This window comes from Peromyscus leucopus, chromosome 5 (genome assembly GCF_004664715.2).
Source record: "Peromyscus leucopus breed LL Stock chromosome 5, UCI_PerLeu_2.1, whole genome shotgun sequence".
NCBI classification, from domain to species: Eukaryota; Metazoa; Chordata; class Mammalia; order Rodentia; family Cricetidae; genus Peromyscus; species Peromyscus leucopus.
In genome coordinates, this window is record NC_051067.1 from 105,762,450 (window position 1) to 105,783,604 (window position 21,155).

A 21,155-nucleotide genomic window follows, 5' to 3' on the forward strand; every position below is an offset into this window, starting at 1 on the left:
TTAGAGAAAACCTGTAGACTGACCCTTCCCCTGCACTATTTATGAATTAGAGATTTGAAACAGCACCAACCACGAGAGTTGCAATCACCCCAGGGGTAGCTTCCTGAGAGCAAGTGAACTCTAACCTGCATGGGCTGAAGGTTCAAAGATTCAGTAGCAAGAATGTGTGACAGGGGAGAGCAGAGCAGCCAGGTGAAAACAGGCCTGATGGTATAGGGACGTGTGTCCCAGGGAACTTAAAGCAGAAGCAAGCTTTTTTTTGGTGGGGAGACTAAGAGGTCACCAAGCTTTTCTAGAAAGCTTGATTTTCACATCCACCTTGGAAACCCACTCACTAATATGTAGATACTAACATTAAGCTCAAGCCTTATTAAGATGGATTCTTTTCCACGATTCTAACATAAGCCACACCCATCCAAGAATGATTTGTAAAACATTTGCTTACTATAAAAACAAAACAAAAAAATCATAACACTACAGAGTAAAGCAAGCCAACAGCATGTCAGCTACACACAATAAAAACAAATTAGACAGCATCCAAATATCACAACATCGACATTCCATTTCAGTCATGAAACAGGTCCAACTTCAGCTGCTCCCCACTGACTGCTGCCTGGTCAACACTGCCTGGGACAAGTTTTCAGAGCAGGACTCTGAAAGCAAGAAAGAGTGTGGAGAAGACCTAGCCCAAGCCAGCAGTCAGGGGCAGACAGAATAGAAGGAGACCATGAAGTGCTGGCCATGCAGAGCACCTGGAACTGTCACATACTGCTAGGAAGAATACAAATGATATTCTGGACGGTAGGGTTCAGGCCTTTAATCCCAGCATTTGGGAGGCAGAAGCAGGTGGATCTCTGTGAGTTCGGGGCCAGCCTGGTCTACAAAGCAAAAGCCAGGACAGCCAGGATTGTTATACAGGGAAACCCTGTTGCGAAAAAAACACCAAATATATATATACACACATACACACAAACACACACACACATATGATATAGCCACTCTAGAAAACTGTTTACCCAGTTCTTAAATGACTAAAACAGGGAGCTGAAAAGGCAACTCAGTGGTTTAAGAGCACAGATTCCTCTTCCAGAGGACCCAGGTTCAATTCCCAGGATCCACATGGCAGCTTGCAACCATCTGCTACTACAATTTCAGGGATCAAACACCTTCTTCTGGCCCCCTTGGGCACCATGCATGGACATACATGCAGGCAATACACCCATACATATAAAATAAAACATTTAAAGACAATAATAACTGAAACATACATTTACCCTATGGTCCAGAAATCAGTCTTAGGAAACTCTGTGTGTGTGTGTATGTGTGTGTGTGTGTGTGTGTGTGTGTGTGTGTGTGTGTGTTTGTGTTTGTGTGTGTGAAGTGAACCAGGGACTAAGTAGTCTATTATTCAGCCATCCCCCTAAGTCCTTTTAAATTTTCTGTGTCTGTGTGTATATACACACACACACACACACATATATATGTATACATGTATATACATGCACTTGAGCACACCTGGGATGGAACCCAGGGCTTTGCACACACTAGGCAAGTGCTCTACACTGAGCTGCATCTCTAGCTCAACCTCACTCCTAGGTATTAACCCAATAACACAAACAGAAAAGTATATATCCATTTATAGCAGCTTTATCCATAACTGTCACAATTACATACAGCCCAAATGGCTTCCAAAAATTGAAAGAATAATGGAACTTAAGCCAGGCTGGGTACTTACGGTCCTAGGTACATACGGCTGAGGCACTGAGACCTTATCTCTTAATGGAAGGAAAGGAAGAGAGGGGGGAAGGAGGGAGGGACGGAGAGAGGAAGAATTATAGTTTCCATAATGGAGCACTATGTAACAACAAAAAGAAATTAACTACTGACAAAAGACACAAATGGAATGAGTCTCAATACATTATACCAGTGAAAGATGATCTCAAAAATACATCCCTACAATCCCATTTTGCCTTCTGGAAAAGACAAAGGTATAGTCATGAGGGATAAATGAGAGGTAGGAAAGGCTGGGTTAGACTACACAGGGAGGAGGTGCTGTAGGGCACTGGCTGCTCTGAGTCCTAACTGTGGAGCTAAATGAGCATGTGCTTGTACACACAGTCAGAACTACACACAAGTCTGAGTGCCAGCACAGCACAGTGGAGACCACCAGCGTCCCTGGCATGTGTCCAACCCCCAGCGTCAATGCTGCTTGAGTTATGTTTTCAGAAAGAAAATGGTGGGCATCTCCTAAATTAACATTTTAATGCAAATTAGCTCTGGTTATGTATCTAGGTTAATAGAGGAAAAAATTCTTCAATATTGACTCAATCATGAAACGAAAGTTCCATTTCCAAAACGGTACCTACAGCCAAACAAGAAAGAGTTCATTAACGTGGGCTACCAGAGGCTGCAGACACACAGCTGGGTCATTTCTACATATACTCTGAATTTCAATAGAAAATCGTGTGTGTGTGTGTGTGTGTGTGTGTGTGTGTGTGTGTGTGTGTGTGTTGTTTTTGTTGTTGCTGTATAGATGTGTTTGTGTGGGTGCATGCACATGTATGAGTGCATGTGTGGTAAGTCCATGTGGAGGTCAGGGATCTGCATCTGGTGTCTTTCCTCAATCATCCTTCACCTGTAGTTTTTGCGAAAGGGTCTCTCATCACTTCAGCTCGACTGGATGGCCAATGAGCTCTAGTAATTCACCTGCCTCTGCCCCACTCCCCTAGGGCCAGAGTTCCAGCGTGTGCTGCTGCCCCTGGCAGCTGAAGAGCCGCACTTGGGTCTCACTCTTTCACAGCAGGCACAGTACCCACAGAGCCATCTCCCCAGCCATCTTCATGGAAAGTTCTTAAGAGGAATAATGTGGATCTATTTTCAGACTGTGTCATATCCAAGGATAAGTTATGAAACAGCACCCATAGTATCCCATCCCAGTAAGCTGCTCTCTGGAATAAGGCTAACACAACATACACCCAATTATCTGAGGAGGACATCCTTGAGAGCTGAGAAAGCTGGCAATTTTTTTAAATTTATTTTTCTACAATAGCCCGATTTTTTTCAGGTATAAATATTATAAGAGGCTGTTTTCTTATTCTGTAGTTTATAGACGAGTTACAAGTGTGCTACTCCTAATACAGACGTGTTTGATTCTGAGGTCCCTGACATAAAGGAGCTTTGTAAGCCCTGTGCAGCCCCAGATTCCCCAAAACACTCCACCAGATGTGAAGCTGGAGCAACAGGAGGAACTGGAGCGGCTTCAAACAGCCCGGGGAGTCTGGAACGCAGAGACAAGCAATCAGGAAAGCAGCAAAGGTGGCCAGAGGGGAGGCAGGTGGCCAGCAAGAACCAGGAAGCAGGAAGCAGAGCTGTGTGGGAAGACAGCAGCAGCAAGGCAGTGATGGAGAGAGCAATGCAGCTTCAGCAGACCCCCCCCTCACCCCTTCTGGAGCTGGTCATTTACCCCATCACCCCCAAAAGAAGTGACTACAGAGTGCTCTTCACATACTGAGTTATGCTCGGGACCCTGAGCCCCAAGGACTTACACACAACGGGGTAGGCCCAAAACCCAGGCTGGCCAGGCACCTCTAACTTGACCCAGCCAGGTCTAAAACAGAGACAGTCTCATGCTTGTTGGGATTTAACCACCAAGAGCAGGTTAGCATGGGGTCTGGCAGACAGCCAGAGACAAACATTTAAAATGCATCACCTACCACAATGCATTACTGATACAGGTCAAAAAATGGAACGCTTAAACTCTTCTTAACCATTCCTTTATGACTCCTCTGACCCTTCAGAGTTGTTTGAGTTGTGCTACTATAAAATGGGAAACACACATGAGAACAGGACACATTCTGAACACTGCCCTGAACTGAATACCAAAACCTCATGCGGCAAATGTGCTTGGCTCCATGGGCCTCTTAATACAGCATTCAAGCAAGACTGGGCTCCTTCTGCAAATAAGCCAAGGCAGCAAGGTTTCCCAGACTCCCCCGCTGCAGTTCATTCCGCTCACTGAAAATATAGCATGGGTTGAAGAGATGGTTCAGTGGTTAAGAGCACTGACTGCTCTTCCAAGGGACCTGGGTTTAATTCCAGCACCCACATGGCAGCTCATAACTGTAATTCCAGGATCCAACACTCACACAGACATACATACAAGCAAAACACCAATAAAATAAAATAAACCAACCCTAGTATTCTCCCCTGCTGGGTTTCTTGGCTTGAGAGAACTGCACAGGAACTGGCACCTTCCTGAGAATAGTACCTTCCTTCCTCTGCAGTGGTCTGCACCTTCCCTCAATCCTGTCACTCTCTCATGTCAGCTTTCAAGCTGATGGTAGCCAGCCCTGAGCTATCTTCAATAGTCAGTACCACCACTGTGGCACAAGCCCTTATCCCCACATCAGTATTGCCCCTAAATTCTCAGTCCAAGCCTCTACCAGACAAGCCTGACGGACAAATGCCCTCCATAAACTGGCCAGATTGGCAGAGAATGAAGTCTCTGGCCGGCCTCAGGCAAAAGTGGAGCCAGAACGAAGTTGGGCAGAGCTGAGACTTCAGCTGAGGTGCTGAAGGGAGATAGGGGCCATTGGGGCTCACGGGTCACATGCTGCTCTTGACCAGGCAGTCAGAGAGAAAAACAGTCCTATAGAAAGAATGAAGCAGATTCAAGAGACCCTTCAAATGTGTCCTCCAGAGCCTATTTATCAATGAAGCCTGCAGCCAACAAGCATGTACCTGGACAACACAGGTCAGCTCCACACAGTGTAACCTCAAAGCCTCCTGGCAACCCACAAAGGTATGAGCAGTGGTGAAACCGTGACCCTAGCTAAGTGGGAGGCTGAAAGGGAAGGAGTGCGTGAGTCCAGGTGTTTGAGGCCAGCCTAGGAAACATAGCAATAGAGGACAGGGCAGGAAGGGAGGGAGGAAGGGGCCCCTCAGACACACTCCGGTGGAAATTCTATCATTTGTCTACACCCATCTCTACTTCCTATCACACATCATTGACTGTTCAATGGATGTTCTGATAACTTAAGAGATTTTTTTGAGGACAGCAGGCACCGAACCCAGTGCATGCTAGTCAAGAGCTCTACCACTGAGCTACACCTCACCTCACAACTTCGGTTTTAAGAAGAACTGAGAGCATACCTTTAATCCCAGCACTTGAGAGAAAGAGGCAGAGAGAGGCGGAAAGACAGGGAAGCAGAGGCAGGAGGATCTCTATGAGTTCAAGGCCAGCCTGGTCTACATAGCAAGCTCCAGGATTATATAGAGCAGTGCTTCTCAACATGGGGGTCCAATGACCCTTTTCACAGGATCACTTAAGACCATCAGAAAATACAGAAGATACTTGCCTTACAATTCATAGCAAAATTACAGTTATGAAGTAAAAACAAAAATATTTTATGGTTAGAGGTCACCACAACATGAGGAGATAATAAGGGTAGTAGCATTAGGAAGATGGAGAACCACTGATATAGGGAGACCCTGCATCAAAAGGGGCTGGGTGTTACTGAAAGTTTTCCACTTCAACAAACAGGAGCACTTGTTAAAATAAGTCAGCAAGTCAGTTACTTGTTTGCTTGTATGCATTTAGTCAATCATGTGGTACCGAACACACTATTCCCTGCATACAGCAAAGACAATGCTGCAAGGTGCTACATGTTTATTAATTCAAAATAAATCTGTCTTAAATAGTTGTCTGGAAGATACATACAGTTTACATCTTTGCTTAGTTGAGAACTTACTTTCCTATCTGACTTAACGTCATGCCCGAGCTGTGTCAGTAAAATTAATTTCCCTATTAGATAAGTAAAACAGAGCTACTGAAAGAAAAAGAAACAAGCTGTTGGTAGAGTGCTTGATGAGTCGATCCCCAGCTCTAAAGGCGGGAGCAGGAGGTGGGGTGGGGCAGACATCAGTGCTCCCCACAGAAGCCCTAAGCCAATGGCAAACAGATGGGGAAGGCAGGATGGTGGGGCACGACTGTAATCCCAACACTCAAGATGCTGAGGCAGGGAGTATTGAGAATTTGGGGCCAGCCTGAGCTATACAGGGAGACTCTGTCTCAGAAGAAATAAACAAATAAAAACATATCCCTTCTGGACAACACGCTGCCTTTCCTCCCAGCAGATGCTGCTAGTGCCAGGCCTGTGGCTGGGCAACCAGAGCATGCCAACTGTACTTCAACCTCCCTTCATCCTCAGGCAAACCAACCATGTAGTACACAACCTGCCCATCGTAAGCAATAGCTGATGTTGAGAACAAGACAACTGAACCAGTCTAGCTAAATTCTGTCTTTGTCAGGTCTAGATGCTCTACTAAGACAGTAACTGTAAACAGCTAACTTTTCTTTTTTAAAAAACTCTTCAGCTATGATGATCTGGTCATTTTAAAACAAAACAAACACCCTGCAAGCTACCTATAGAACTCAGAATGGAACACAGATGTTTTGACAAACCCCTGGTCCTGTGGACTCCCCTGGGACTTCCTGGCAATCAGTCGTCCCCGCCCCCCCCCCCCCCCCCGCCCCATGGGCGGTGGGGGGGGGGGGGGGGGGGCTGCTCCTAGCTTGGCAGCTCTTGGGCCTCCAAAGTCCAGACCAACAGCAGAGGCTTTCTCAGACATGTATTGAAGGTGGTGAGGGCAACACACGGGACACGTGTAGGACCTGCCTAGCTATGTGTTCCCAAAACCTCCTCACCAGCCCACCATGCCACACTTCAGGACTCACACACTGCCAGGGGCAACAATTCATCCATTTCCCTAGCTTCAATTCTGCAGCCATGTTCTATGAAGACTATAGGTGTTTTGTGCCTCACTAGTATGTTTTTGCTTTACTAGCACAGAAGTAAAACTAAAAGGCAAAATTCTACCTACCAACCCCAAGGAGTTACTAAAGGCCTCCCAGCTGCCTGTTCTAAGACATTCATTCAGGCAGTCAGCCTGGGATGGTTCAACACCAGTCCTTTAAACAACATCACACGTAAGACTTGACTTCTCATATACGGTGCTTCCTAAGCTACTACGTTAAAAATGCCCAAGGCTCTTTATAATCCATCAGTCTTCCCCACGAGCATTTAATGGATAATAAAGACAAGAAGGAGGCTGGGAGGTATAGCACATGGTGGTCCAGCACAGGCCTTGCACATGCAAGGCCCCTACCAAAATTCACCCAGCTTTCTCATACCTGGCAAGAGGAAAGAATGTGGTTTTTCCAAAAGCCAGATTCCTCACCTGTAAACACACACAGGAAGGCACACACACACACAAGCTGCTCCTGTGACTGAGATTCTAACTGTAGAATCACCTGGAACCTATGTTACCAGTGCTCTCATGGTCAACATGGATCAGATAAATCTTTTCTTTCTGGAATTGGGACGTTTCCAAACTTCAGCAACCCAGAAGACTGAACTTGGATGAGCTGGTGACACTTGCCTAGCAGTCAGGAGTTCTCCAATATGGACAACGAACAGGAGAAAAAAAAAAAAAAAGGTACCTCTGCCATGGAGATGTGTGTAACTTATCAACAAACTCTAGGTACACATAGTTATCCAAGCACATTCAGAAAGCCCAGACCAGCGGGAAAGAGAAACACAGTTCAGGCAGTGCTTTATCACAGAACGTCACAAGACACAGGTAGGTCATCAGTCAAGCAAAGAAAAACCAGGGAGGGAGGGCTAGGCCGGGACAGCTGCCAGAAATGAGGACACAGGTCCCTGCCTCGCCCCAGTCCGTTCAGTTGCAGCAGGCTGGGGCTGGGGGCCATGCAGCAGCAGTGTGTTACTGGAGCTTCTGAAGTGGAACGAGGGCCTTCCAGCCAGGCTGAGGTGGAGTTCTATGGAGGAACTTGAAAGGAAAAGAAGCTGGGTCTGAACTGGGTCAGATGAGGCAGGACCCATGGTGTTCACAATAATGGCTAATATTTACCAAGTACTGCCCACAGCTAAGTGCCAGGCTCCTCATCTTCTGTTCGGCCTTTGGTGGCAGGTAACCCTCTCACCTGGACTGTTCAGATCTCACTCAGGTCACTCAGGCCCAACAAGGCCAGACTCTAAGGGCATAGTCCTAAGTACAGGCAGTAAGAATCTAATGTTTCTGAACTAAAGGGACCAGGGATAAACAGGAAATCTACAGTGGGGAGCTTGAGACCATGAAGGATGCTTGTCCAGCACTCAGGCTATGTAGGGACGATGCTTCAGGCTGGAGGAAAGGGGCAAGGGATAAATGGAGTCAGGAGGGCCTACGGGTAACAATCTAGCCCCCTTCAGAGTAGTCATCCCAGGATAAACTGAACAATTCTGAAATGGAGTGAAAAGGTTACTAAGTAGTTTCAATGGGAAACTAGATCTTGTCAGAATTGAGTTTCTAAACTCAATTACCTGATTCTATGGAACTTGCATATTTCATGTCTCTGAGCTACTTTACAACTGGTTAAATTGTCCATAACTAATCTGTTTAGCTGAAAAGAATTTCTGTCTGGGGGACAAAAAGCCAGAGTGGTTATCTGCTGTTGTGGAATAATCCTTTTGTACACTGTGAAGATGTGTTGCTCTCACTGTTAAAGAGCTGACCATTTGAAATTCAGGAAGGAGGAACGGGAAGTAATGATCTTTGAATTTTCCCTTGAACAATTTCTAACATTTTATTGGTTTCATCACTCATAAAACTGCTTATACTCTGTAATAATCATCTTTTTTAAAAAAAAAAATCCTTTAAAACTAACAATCTTTAATTCCAGAACTCAGGAGGCCGAGCCAGGCAGATCTCTCTCTGTGAGTTTGAGGCCAGCCTGGTCTACAGAGCGAGATCCAGGACAGGCACCAAAACTACACACACAACCCTATCTCAACACACACCCCCCCCAAAAAAGAAGGCACAGATACTGGGAGATGGACCTCAACAGTAAAGCATTTACCCAGCATGCATGAGGATTGAGTTTGGCCCCAGTACCCACAAGAGCAGATGTGTCATAATTCTTTTAAGTTATTTTCTTTATTGTTACTTTCTCTGTATGTATATATGTGTATGTGTTATATGTAAGGGATGCTTGCATCTGCCATGGCTCTATGCTGGAAGACATAGGATGGCTTTCAGAATTTGAGCCTCTCCTTTCACAGTGGGACCCTAAGACTGAACTCAGGCCACCAAGCTTGTGTGACAAGCACATTTACTGAGCTGCCCCTGCCAGCACACACAGCTACTTACTGATTTTGACCTGCTCTGAAGTTAGGCAGACAGGTCTGAATCTCAAGTTATACATACTCACAAACCCCTGGGCGTGCACAGCTGAAGGAGTTTCTGCAAGAAGAGCTCAGGTTTGGCTTCCCTTCTTTCTTTCCCACTGGCACTGAAATCTTTGAGCCTTACACTGTTTTTCATAGCTACGCTGGAATCAATGGGAAACCACAAAAATGAAGGCTTCCATTGCGCTCCATCATCAAACTGCAGTGGCAGCAAAGAAATCGCCCAGAACTAGTCGGTCTGATGAAACTCTGACAACCTTAGGTGTTTGTTAACTAATTCCCAAACTCAGCAATTCTTTCCAATCTGTGAAGGACCTGTGCCTGCCTGTGTTTGTGCCTCTTTATGTGTTGTTGGGGATGGATGGAGCCAGGGTCCTGCTCATGGTAGGCAAGCACTCTACCACGGAGCCACACCTCCAGCCTCCAGGACAAATTCTGGACTACATCACTGCCTGTGGCCCTCCCCAGGCTCCTGGAGCTGCTGTTCTTTGCTTTTAATCAAGTTTTCTAAGAGCCACCATGACTTTAGCCTAACTCTTGGCTGCAGGCATCCACTCGACCCTGAGGGGTACCAGAGGACCCCAGCTTGGCAGATAGGAGCAACTCCCTTTCTAAACACAGTTATCAGAAAGCAAAGAAGCCCAATAATAATTACAGGATCCCTGGTTTTCATTTTACACTTCTCTAAGCGAACAGCTTGGCAAAGTTTCCTATGGTTTCCCCAACTTTTACAAAAATCTGTCTTCTAAGCAAAAGCTTCTGTTTCTCAGGAGCAGTAGACACTCTTTATAAAAAAGTTTAAGAAAGAAAAAATCATCACAATGCCATTTTATTTCCATACTTTCTCTCCAACATTTTCCACTCAAAGCAGAGCCTGGCAGTTTATTTATAAATACACATTAATTTCCCCTTATAAGTTCCTTGTTTTTAAATACCTTGACCTTATAAACTATGCTGAGTAATAATCCATATTTTTTCTCTTCCATCACACAGATATGTATATTCATCTGCTTATTCAGTGTCTCATGATGCGCCAGGCACCAGGGATACAGCAAAAAAATTAAAGAATTACTCTCCTGGGGCTGACAAAGATTTAAGCAGGGTGAGGGGGCAGAGTGGGGCTGTTCTCCAGGGACTGGGAGGTCAGAGAAGGCTCTCAAGCAATAACCTGAAGAACAGAGCCAAGAGGGCATTTTCCCAAAGGGAGTAAGGGCGGAGTAATAGACCCAAGTGCCAAGGCTACGGTAGGAGAAAGCTCTTCAACATGGTAGTGAAGGACAGGAATATAGCCCAGTGGTACAGTGCCTGTCCAGCTCACTTGAGGCCCTCTACTCCACCCCCAACACCTCCACATCAACAACGAAAAGGTAACCAAGGCTCCAGATCAACACAAAATAATCAGTTGTAGAAAACTCCAGTCAAAGGGAAGAATTGTACCTTATTATGCTTTGGTTTATATTATACTAGACTTGAAATATAATTACTGATCATTCCCCTCCCCCTTCTGACTTCAACCCCTCATTGGTGAGAACCTTATGCTACAGTCCTAGTAGGAAGAAGAGGGGTAAGCAGGCTTGTGTAAGAGAGAGAACATGCCGGAGGGGGCGGGTGGCAACCTGTCTTTGTAACAACCCATTCTTACAGAAACTAATCCAGTCCTTGAGCAGAGTACAGGAAAGAAGCAATCATCCATTCATGGTGTTCTGCATCCAGGATCCAAACCCTTCCCACCAGACTCCATCTCCCCACACTCTGGCACTGAATGAAAGCCACAACATGAACCTGGGGGACACACTCCAACCATATAACAGCAGTCGTCTGAGAAGGGAGAAGAACCTGGGATTCAGGAAGGTACACGCAAATGCCACCCTTGTTTCTCCTCCTGGGACTCTTGAGAATTGTCGATGAGTCCCAATTTCTATTTAGAAAAACAGTTCCTCCAGGGCTGTCAGGAAAGAATTGACTGGGCCAGATAACCCAAGGGATGGGTGCCCTAAGGACTTAGAGAGCTCACAGCTGCCAGTCTCTGTAGTGTGGATAAGCACAGTGGAGAGAGACGAGGGGCACACAGAGACCTCGAATAAGTTATGGGGCAAGTTAAACAAGTCTGTTTTCTGTGATGTTTACAGTGAGAGCAGGGCGAGGGAAGGTCAGAGCTTGACAGGGAGGGGATCAAGGATTGGGGATAGAGGCTCACTCAGTCCCAGCTTGCTGGTGTGAAGGGCTCATTTGCTACAGGAAGTAAGCAGGCATGGACCCTGGAAGCCAGCACTGTGCCAAGCTGGGGAAACCTGCGCTAGAGGTAGGAGCAGGGCATCCCAGCCTTGAGGATCCCAGCCAATTCAGAATGGACACCAAGGAAAGGCCACAGAGAGAGGCTCAGAGCTGGCCACCCTGGCCTGAGCCTCCTGCTCAGAGGGAAACCATGAACTATTGGACCAGGGCAGGGTTAACAGTTAAAGCCTTACAGAGCTGTGAGCTAGGCTTATCACCCCTCGGGAAGTAGAGGCAGGAGGCTCAGCAGCTCAAGGCCAGCCTTGGCCACATAGTAAATTCAAGGACAGCTAGAATTAGATGGGATTAAAAAAATAATAAAATAAAAATAAAAGGCCAGCCGGGCGTTGGTGGCGCACGCCTTTAATCCCAGCACTCGGGAGGCAGAGCCAGGCGGATCTCTGTGAGTTCGAGGACATCCTGGGCTACCAAGTGAGCTCCAGGAAAGGCGCAAAGCTACACAGAGAAACCCTGTCTCGAAAAACCAAAAAAAAAAATAAAATAAATAAAATAAAAGGCCCTATGGGAGAAAAAAAGGAAATGTGAGAAGACTGCCCTTCGAAGTACTAACTGAACCCCTGGAAATTTAACAATAACAAAAACCAGTAACGACTCAAAAGAAGCACCTAAGCTACTCATGAGGACATTTACTGATGTAGCCATACTAACAAACAAACAACAACAACAAAAAACTAGACCCCAGTACTATGGCCTTTGTACAGAAGTATTTACACAACCTTTCAAAAACATAAATTCCAGAACGGGAAAGTTGGTTCAGTGGGTAAAACACTGGCCACACAAGTGTGAGGACTAGATTTTGGCTCCTGAACACGTAAATGCCAGTTAGAGCAGTGGTGTGGCTCAGGATAGAGTTCTTACCTACCATGTAATGCCAGGTGGGTGGGGCAATCCCCTGTAATCCCTGCATTAAGAAAGGAAAAAGAGGGGATCCCAGAGCAAACTCTCTAACTAGACTAGTCATACTAGTGAGTCTAGGTTCAATGAGAGACCTTGCCTCAATATATATAAAATGGTTAGTAATCGAAGAAGTCACTAGCATCAACCTCTAGCCTCTACATGCACACACACACACACACACACACACACACACACACACACATACACACACACACCCTCTCACAAACTCAAAATTTTCAAGATCCTGTCCATTTGAGTCTGTCACACTAAGATGATTTTTTTTTTTCCCCTAATTTCCCTTAAAGTTACAGCATTTGCTGGGCATGGTAGTGAATACCTTTAGTCCTGGCACCAAAAAAGAACACATCACTAAAATAAAATAAAGCTACAAAGTTAACAGAGTTTAATAAATAAAATTTATTGAAGATAAGATTCCTTTCAAATAAAAGTTTTCCATTAGCTTGAGTAGTATCAGCTATAAAAATAAGATGCTTGTTTTTTGTTTTTTTTTAAATAGGAAAATGTATTTTGTTGTGGTAGCCCTGGCCAGCCTAGAACTCAATATGTAGACCATGCTGGCCTCAAACTCAGAGATCTGTCTGTCTCTGCCTTCTGAGTGCTAGGAGTAAAGGCATGCTACACCATGCCTTGCAAGAAAATGAATTAAAAAATATATATATAAGCTTCAAGTTTGTTCAAGTGTTCATTGAAGTCATTTTTGGCAAGGGCCTCCAAATTGCAAAGGACAGTAAAGGGAGAATTACAGATTATGTGGCTGATATGTTAGCTTTAAAATTAATCTGCACTAAGGTAGAGCTGTTATTTTAAAAGATATTTTATTTATTTATTTATTTATTTATTTATTTATTATTTTACAACACCATTCAGTTCCACATAATAGCCACAGATTCCCATGCTCTCCCCCCCTCCCCTTCCACCCAGCCCACCCCCCATTCCCACCTCCTCCAGATCAAGGTCTCCGCCGAGGACCTGGATCAACCTGATAGATTAAAAGATATTTTAAAAATATTTATGTGCAGGTATATGCAGACAGTTGCATGTATATGTGCAGAAGTGAGTACGCATGTGTGCATTTGTGTGTGGAGGCCAGAAGTCAACTTGGGTGTCATTCCTCCAGTACTGTCATTCCTCCACGGATTTTCTGAGACAGGGTCTCTCAGTGGCCTGAAACTTGCAGATTAGGCTGGCTAGTCAGGGAACCCCACGAATGAGACACCTAAGTGCTGGGATTATCAGTGTGTACCACCACACCCAGGTTTCTGTTTTGCTTTTTAAAGTGGTTTCTGAGGAACCTCTCCCAACCACTCAAGGACTCAGTCACCCATTTCTCTAACTCAGAGAAAGAAAGGTCAGAGATATAGCTGTCTTGGTCTAACCACACTACTATAACAAAGTACCCAGACTGGCTAAGATATAAATAATAAAATGTATTGCTTACTTCTCTGGAAGCAGCAAAGTCCAAGATCAATGTATTAGCAGATTTTGTTTCCAGAGAGAGCCTTTTTCTTACAGTTGGCACCTTCCGTGTACACATATATAACGGAGGAAGCAACCTTGATCTTTCTTACAATGGTATAACACTAAGGACTAAGCTCTCAGGATTTCCCAAACCATAATTAATTTTTGTTTGTTTGTTTGTTTGTTTGTTTGTTTTTTTAAGCCCCGGCTATCCTCAAATTCCTTACCCTCTTGCCTCAGCCTCTCCAGTGCTGAGATGAGTGAGTAACCACCTCACCCCGCTCGTTAGGTACTGGATTCCAGTATGAACTAGAGCTGGGGGAGCAGTGTTCAGTGGTTTGGAACAGGAGTGACAATGAGCCCAGGGCTTCGCAGATCTAAAGTGGCCAGACATGAAAAGCAACTTTTAAGATTCTCATGCACGATAAGGGACACAAAGTCCATTCCCTAAGGAAACTTCCTCCCACCCTACCCAGCAAACACCTCTCCCATCACCATCCTGGAGCCACCTTGACTTTGCACACTACTTTTAGATTCAGCTTTTCCCCAAACAAAAATCTTGCTGAGCTGGGAGGTGGTGGTGGTGGTGGTGGTGGTGGTGGTGGTGGTGGTGGTGGTGGTGGTGGTGGTGGTGGTGGTGCACTCCTTTAATCTCAGCGCTCAGGAGGCAGAGGCAGAGGCAAGCAGATCTTTGATTTCCAGGACAGCCTGGTCTACAGAGTAAGTTCTAGGATAGCCAGGGCTATACAGGGAAACTCTGTCTCAAAAAAAAAAAAAAAAAAAAAAAAAAAAAAATTAAAAAAAAAAAAGCAGCAAAACAAACCTCTTGCTGGCTTTTTGGGATGCATGACGACAACAGCTTTGCAGTCCACGATCCACGATACAGCATGTCTGTCTGTTTATTTAGGTAACCTGTGATTTCTTTTTCTAGTGATTTGTAGTTCTAAGAGTGGAGATCTACGTATTTTGGTAGCTTTCCTTCTTACCAGAGCTAGCAGCTGTTTGGTTATTTTCCTTTTCTCTTTTGAGACAGCTTCACTCTTCAGCACAGGCTAGCATCAAACTCACGGTAACCTTCCCGCCTCAGCCTCCAAATCCTGGGATTACTTACAGGTATGAGCCACCACACCAGGCTTCTTAAAATTTCAATTTCTAACAAATTATTGCTAGAATACAGAAATATGGTTTATTTTTACATGTTGATCTTACATCTGATAACCCTGCTAATTTACTTATTAATTCTAGCTTTTCACATAGTGCAAGATAATTATCCATCTATCCACACCCATCCATCCATCCATCCACCCAGTCATCCATCCACATCCTCTCACCTATCCATCCACCTACTCACCTACCCCACCATCCATCCATCTACCATCCATCTACCATCCATCCACCCATCCACCTTTGTACCAGTTAGAGCTTTCAATGTGCTGCTGGATAGGAATGAAGCACAGGTATCACTGCCCAGCCCCCGTCTTGGGAAAAGCATTTGTTCCTTCCCATTAAGTGGGAAGTTGGCTACAGAGTTTTCATAGTTCATCTTTTCCAGGGTGAAGTTCCCTTTTCTTTCACATTTGTTGACAACATTTATCAGAAAGGGTGAATTCCAGAGTCAGTGAGATGGGTCAGTGGGTAAAGGTGCTTGTCACCTGAATATGTAAGCCTGATGATCTTCATTCCATCCCTGGAGCCCACAGTCATCCTCTTACCTCCTCATGAATGTTCACTGAGAGCCAGGGCTTGCCAATTAAACTAAGCTGACTGACCAGCAGGCTCCAGAGATTTGCCTGTCTCTGCCTTCCCAGTGCTCAGTTTACAAGCACAAGCCACCATACTCAGCTTTTTTTTTTTTTTTTTTTTTTTTGGTTTTTCAAGACAGGGTTTCTCTGTGTAGCTTTGCGCCCTTCCTGGAATTCACTTGGTAGCCCAGGCTGGCCTCGAACTCACAGAGATCCGCCTGGCTCTGCCTCCCGAGTGCTGGGATTAAAGGCACATACTCAGCTTTTTACATGGGCTTAAAGGATTAAACACAGGTCCTCGGGCCTGTGAGGCCAGCACTTTACTGACAGGTATCTCCCGACCCTGCAGCCTGGTCTTTAGACCAGCTCTCCAAAAGAGAGGGCACCCAAGTCTGTCCCAATTAAACCTCAATTGGCCCAGACTTTCTACATATGGTAACTGTGGGATCTGGGACTGATAAGCTCGCACAGTAGCTACAGCCAGTGTTGATCGGAGTTGAAGCTACATCAATGTAGCTGCTCTATGCTACATACAGTTTCTTTATGTTCCCACTGGGCTTCAGTGAAAATCCAGGTTTGGTTTTGTCTGTTTTACCATCACATCCCACACATCTCAAGAGTACAATAAAACAATCACTGACTGTGTTGACTGGCTTGGGGTTACATACTGACAAGGCTGCCCATCAAGTAAAAGATTTTACAATACCCAACCCTGAAATGCAAATACTCAGATTTGCCTCTGAGTCAGCTAAGAAAGCACCTTAGGTTACTTTAACTCCTTAATTCTTACAATTCCTAAAATGCTCAATTAGTCATTTTTCCCCTCATATTCTCTTACTGAAGAAAGGGGTGGGGCAGGGTTTAGAGATTTAAGGGAAGTTCTCTTCTGGTCACGACAGAGACACACGGCTAGCACCCGTCTAAAGGTTTTCTACATTTTTTGAAAGTATTTGAAAATTTGTATTTATGTGTATGACTGTCTGTCTGAGTATATGCCACCTATGTGGCACTGAGGCCAGGTGGCATCAGATTCCCCCAGAGCTAGAGTTACAAGCAGCTGTGAGCCACCAGACCTGAGTGCTGGGAACTGAACCCAAGTCCTCTAGAAGAATGGCAATGGCTCTTAATTAACAAGCCATCTCTCCAGCTTCCTGGGTGAGGTTTCTAACACTGCAATACAGATCACCTGGGGAATCCTGTTAAAAATTAAGTTTCAGAAGGTCTGAATTGGCTGATTCTGCAGAGGCCTAGGGTGGTAGTAATGCTGGATCCAGTGTGGGAAAAGCAAGGATCCACAGGTTTCCTTAGGCCTCACATCACAATGCTTATAAATACTAAGACTTTTTTTTTTTTTTTTTTTTTTTTTTTTTGGTTTTTCAAGACAATGTTTCTCTTAGTAACAGGTAACAGCCCTGGCTTTTCTGGAATTCACTCTGTAGACCAGGCTGGCCTCTAACTCACAGAGATCTGCCTGCCGCTGCCTCTGCTGGGATTAAGGGGTGTGCCACCATGCCCGGCAATATACTAAGACTTTTAAAAACCAAATTTTACTGAATTAAAGGAATTAGTATGTTCTTGTTTATTTTCCCAGTTTAAATTTAAAGTCTAATTTCTTGGAGTTTTTTGTTTTGGTTTGGTTTTTTGTTTTGTTTTCATTTATTTTGAGGGAAGGTGGATCACCCAGGAAGCCCTAACATTTAGCAAGGCTCAGAAGCCAAGGGCACAAGACCACCAAACTGCCACATCATTCAAGTGGTCTTTCTTTCACTTGCCAGGGCAGAATCTTCGGAGTAGACACACAGCAGTTAAGAGAGATGTTAATCCTTCCACGTGAAAAGCAAATTCTACCGCGCAACCACACCTTTCCAGAGGGGTAAACACCACTGGCTCCAGCTCCTGCTCCAGCTCAGGGAGGCGGCAAAGTCCAGCAGTGGATAACCACCGTTCAGTACAAACCACTCCATCTCAGTTCTGAGGGGCAAGATAAGAGTTCACCAGAGGCAACTTCTATTTACTTTCAAAGGCCTAGTGAGTAAACTAAGCAAGGTCCTTGACTAGGCCTTGCAGTCCACCTGGCTCCAAGTTCAGCCCTGCCCTTTTTTTAAACTCACTTCTGATTATGTGTACTGTATTCAACCATTAGCTAGTTAGCAGTCTCTTTTAAAACAGGATTACATACACCCTCATACCTATATTCTCTTTGCCAACAGCAATATCTAACACAGAAGCAAAACATCCTTGAGAACATTCCAGATTACTGGATTAAGACTGATTTAAAATTTAAAGATAGATAACTTTCTCCACTTATTTCTCATTAAAGCCCTTCAAAACTATGAATCAGAAGACCAAGCCGGGCTGGAGAGATGACTCAGAGGTTAAGAGCACTGGCTGCTCTTCCAGAGGTCCTGAGTTCAATTCGTCCCAACTACGTGGTGGCTCACAACCATCTATAATGAGATCTGGTATGCAGACATACATGCAGGCAGAAAACTGTATATATAATAAGTAAACAAATCTTTAAAAAAAAAATAGAAGACCAAGCCTTCCACACAGAAGAGAGAAAAGCCTCTATGATTCTGCAACCTACAAACACTGGGACCTTTATTTAAAGGGTGTCCACATACAATATTTCTCCCAAAAAAGGCTAATGCATGCACTCAGCTATGAACAGGGCCAATCCTCCCTGAAAGAAAATGCACGTATTTTATAGTTCTGTGCAAATGGCTTCTCTGTCTGGCTGAGAAGTCTATAAAGTTTTGAGGCCTCAGTGGAAGGCTACCAGTGACAGTGAGTATGAGGGATACAGAGGTTTTTCTAAACTGGACCATACCCTGGTCACAACAGAGATAAACCAAAACCCAGACAGACCTGCTACAAAACCACAAAACAGAAACAGAACCCACAAGCCCCTGAACCAAACACTCTGGAGGCTAAAAAAAAACTAAATTAAATAAAAATAAGAGGACTCTAAGAAATGTGGTCTAGTATGCCTGAGTCCAACAGAAAGTTCCTCGTATCTGTCACCTCCCATACTGGCCACCCTACCAGAGTGACTTAACTCTGGGTACCAATTGGGCAGTCCCAACCAGTGCTGAGTGAAGGACTACGGGATGCTAAGGAGGGATCAAACGTCCGCTGTAAAGACTGGAGGCTTTATGGGAAGATCTGGACTCCCCCACTGACAGTAGGTTACATGCCTCCATTCAACAAATATTTATTGAGCGTCCACCATCTGCTGGGCACCCTGCTAGGCGCCAGGGAGGAAACCGTGCCACAGCCCCCGGCCCCTCTGTTAGCACAGAGCCGGCCCCTCTGTTAGCACAGAGCCGTCTGGGGTTACACGAACCGGAAAACCTGCCACAAGTTGCTAAGCACAGTAGAAGCCAGGCGGTGGCACGGCCCTCACAAGCAGCTCGGCGCACCAAGCTCGTCGATGAAGCAGGGAGGGCACAGGTAGGCCCCGGTGCAGGTGTGCAGATACCAGGAACCCCTGAAGCTTCGGAACTGCAGAAGACAGGCTCCTGCCGAGGGCGCGGTCCCCAGAGGGGCAGGGACCGCAACCCGAAGACCTTGGAGTATGGGGTGCGCGGGGCCGGGGCCGCGCAGCCCGGACCTGGCTCTGGCCCACCGGGCCTGCCCCCCGCGGCGGGGTGCGGGGGTGTTGGGGGGGGAGGAAGGCGCGGGCTAGGCCGCCGACCCTCCCGCCCGTACCTGGAGCCTCGCCCGACACCTACCACTTGGGCGACCTTGAGGCGGCCGAGCGCGCCGCGCAGGTAGTCGGGGTCGCAGCGCAGGCCGGCCAGCCCGCGGCGCTGGCTCACCGGTTCGGTGGTGGGCTGGTACGGGCTGCTGGCGCCCGAGATCATGGAGGTGCTCGAGGCCTCGCCCTCGAAGCCGTCCAGCTCCTCGCCGCCCCGCATGCTGCCGTCCGCGCGGCCGGTTCCCCCAGCGCCAGGAGCGGGCGGGCTCAGCGCGGCTGCCTCATCGCCGTCGCCTGACCACCCCGCCGCCGCCGCCGCCTCTGCGCCCGCCGCCCGCTGCGGTCGCGGCTCGGTCCGCTGGGGCTCGGCTCCCGCCGCCTCGGCAGCGGAAAGGGAGGGAGGCGGGAGCGGGCGCCGAGGGAAGGAGGCGGGAGCCGCGCGCCGGCCCGGAGGGGGCGGAGACTGCGGCCGGCGCGGGGAGGGGCGGGGCACTGAGGGCTGGGGGCGGGGTCGTCCAGGAGAGGAGGGCGTTGCAGGCTGGGCGGGCCGGTGGGCCTTGGTCACGCCCCCACCACGCCCTCACCTGCTGGGCATCCGGCCTGGACTCCCCTGGTCGTCCGCTGCTGGGAAGGGATCGGTCGAGCAAAAGAGGGAAAAATGGTGGAGAGGATGGAGTTTGACCACGGAATTGCGGAGCTGCTTTCTCCGTCCGCAACCTCAGAGTCTGCTTTAAAGAAAGTAGGATCCTATGCAGGTGTTCTGGGGGACTTCCCGGTGAAGACTATGCTTGGGACTGGAAAGGTGGCTAGGTTAAGAGTGTTCCTGTGGCTCACAGAGTGTCTGACACCCTCTTCTGGCCTCGACAGGCACCTGCATTCACATATCCTTACACACACACACACACACACACACACACACACACACATCTTAAAAAGAGAGAGATGCTATGCTGGATGGTGAGATGGGTAAAAGAACTGGCCGCCAAGCTTAATGACCTAAGTCCGATCCCGGGGACCCACATGGTGAAAGCAAAGAACCTAGTCTCTCAAGTTGGCCCCTGACCTCCATATGCACACCCCCTACACACACTAAATAAGTAAATATAGTAAAGATCAGCTATGTCTCCACCCAGTACCAGGCGCAGTGCCTGGTCCAAGCTGGACTTGACTGCATCTGTGTAACACACAGCAAAGTATAAGTGCATGAGTTCCCACAGGGGGCACCCTGAAACAAGTTAATTCTATGCCAGAGGTACAGCATGCAGGAGTAAGAAGCCAGAGCTAATGGAGCCTGCAGAATACACACAACCTGTGTCAATTTAGGATCTGGTAGCTTGGCATTGAAGGGGTAGGAGCACACAGTAGGCCCTTAGCAACTAATATTAGTTTCCTTTCTTGGCTGAGAAAAGTTTTGCTACTTCTAAGCATCAAGCTAGGTGAAACTCGAATTTTGCCCTGGAGGCATTAATTATAGACCAATTTGTCATTCAGGTGTGAAGACTAATTTTAAGCTTAAGTAAAACACTGACTTTCTAAGAATTGTCACTTTGACATTGAACCTTTCAGCACTCTGAACACAGAGCTTCCTCTGCTCTGGGCCCTGGGGAAGGCACTTGGGTGAGGTGTTATAATCATTACTATTTTACACGAGCAGAGACAGAAGCACCAGGGTGGAGGTGGCTTGTCCAAGAGCACACAAATAACCAGGATAGAACACGGGTTCTAACTTTTTCCAAAAATGAAAGGACAACAGCTTCAATACTTCAATTATTTGACTTGCCAAATATTTTTTGG

General features: G+C 46.5%; 1 protein-coding gene across 1 annotated transcript in view; it reads right to left on the bottom strand.

The window, feature by feature from the left end:
• The window catches only part of Cmtm4 (CKLF like MARVEL transmembrane domain containing 4), a 43,789-nt gene extending 24,013 nt beyond the window's left edge, over positions 1–19,776 (bottom strand). The window contains exon 1 of the mRNA XM_028884371.2: positions 19,396–19,776. Within this exon, the coding sequence (XP_028740204.1) occupies positions 19,396–19,581 (186 nt within the window). The 5' untranslated portion in view covers positions 19,582–19,776. The remainder of the gene's footprint in view (positions 1–19,395) is intronic.
• Between the last annotated feature and the right edge of the window lie 1,379 nt (positions 19,777–21,155).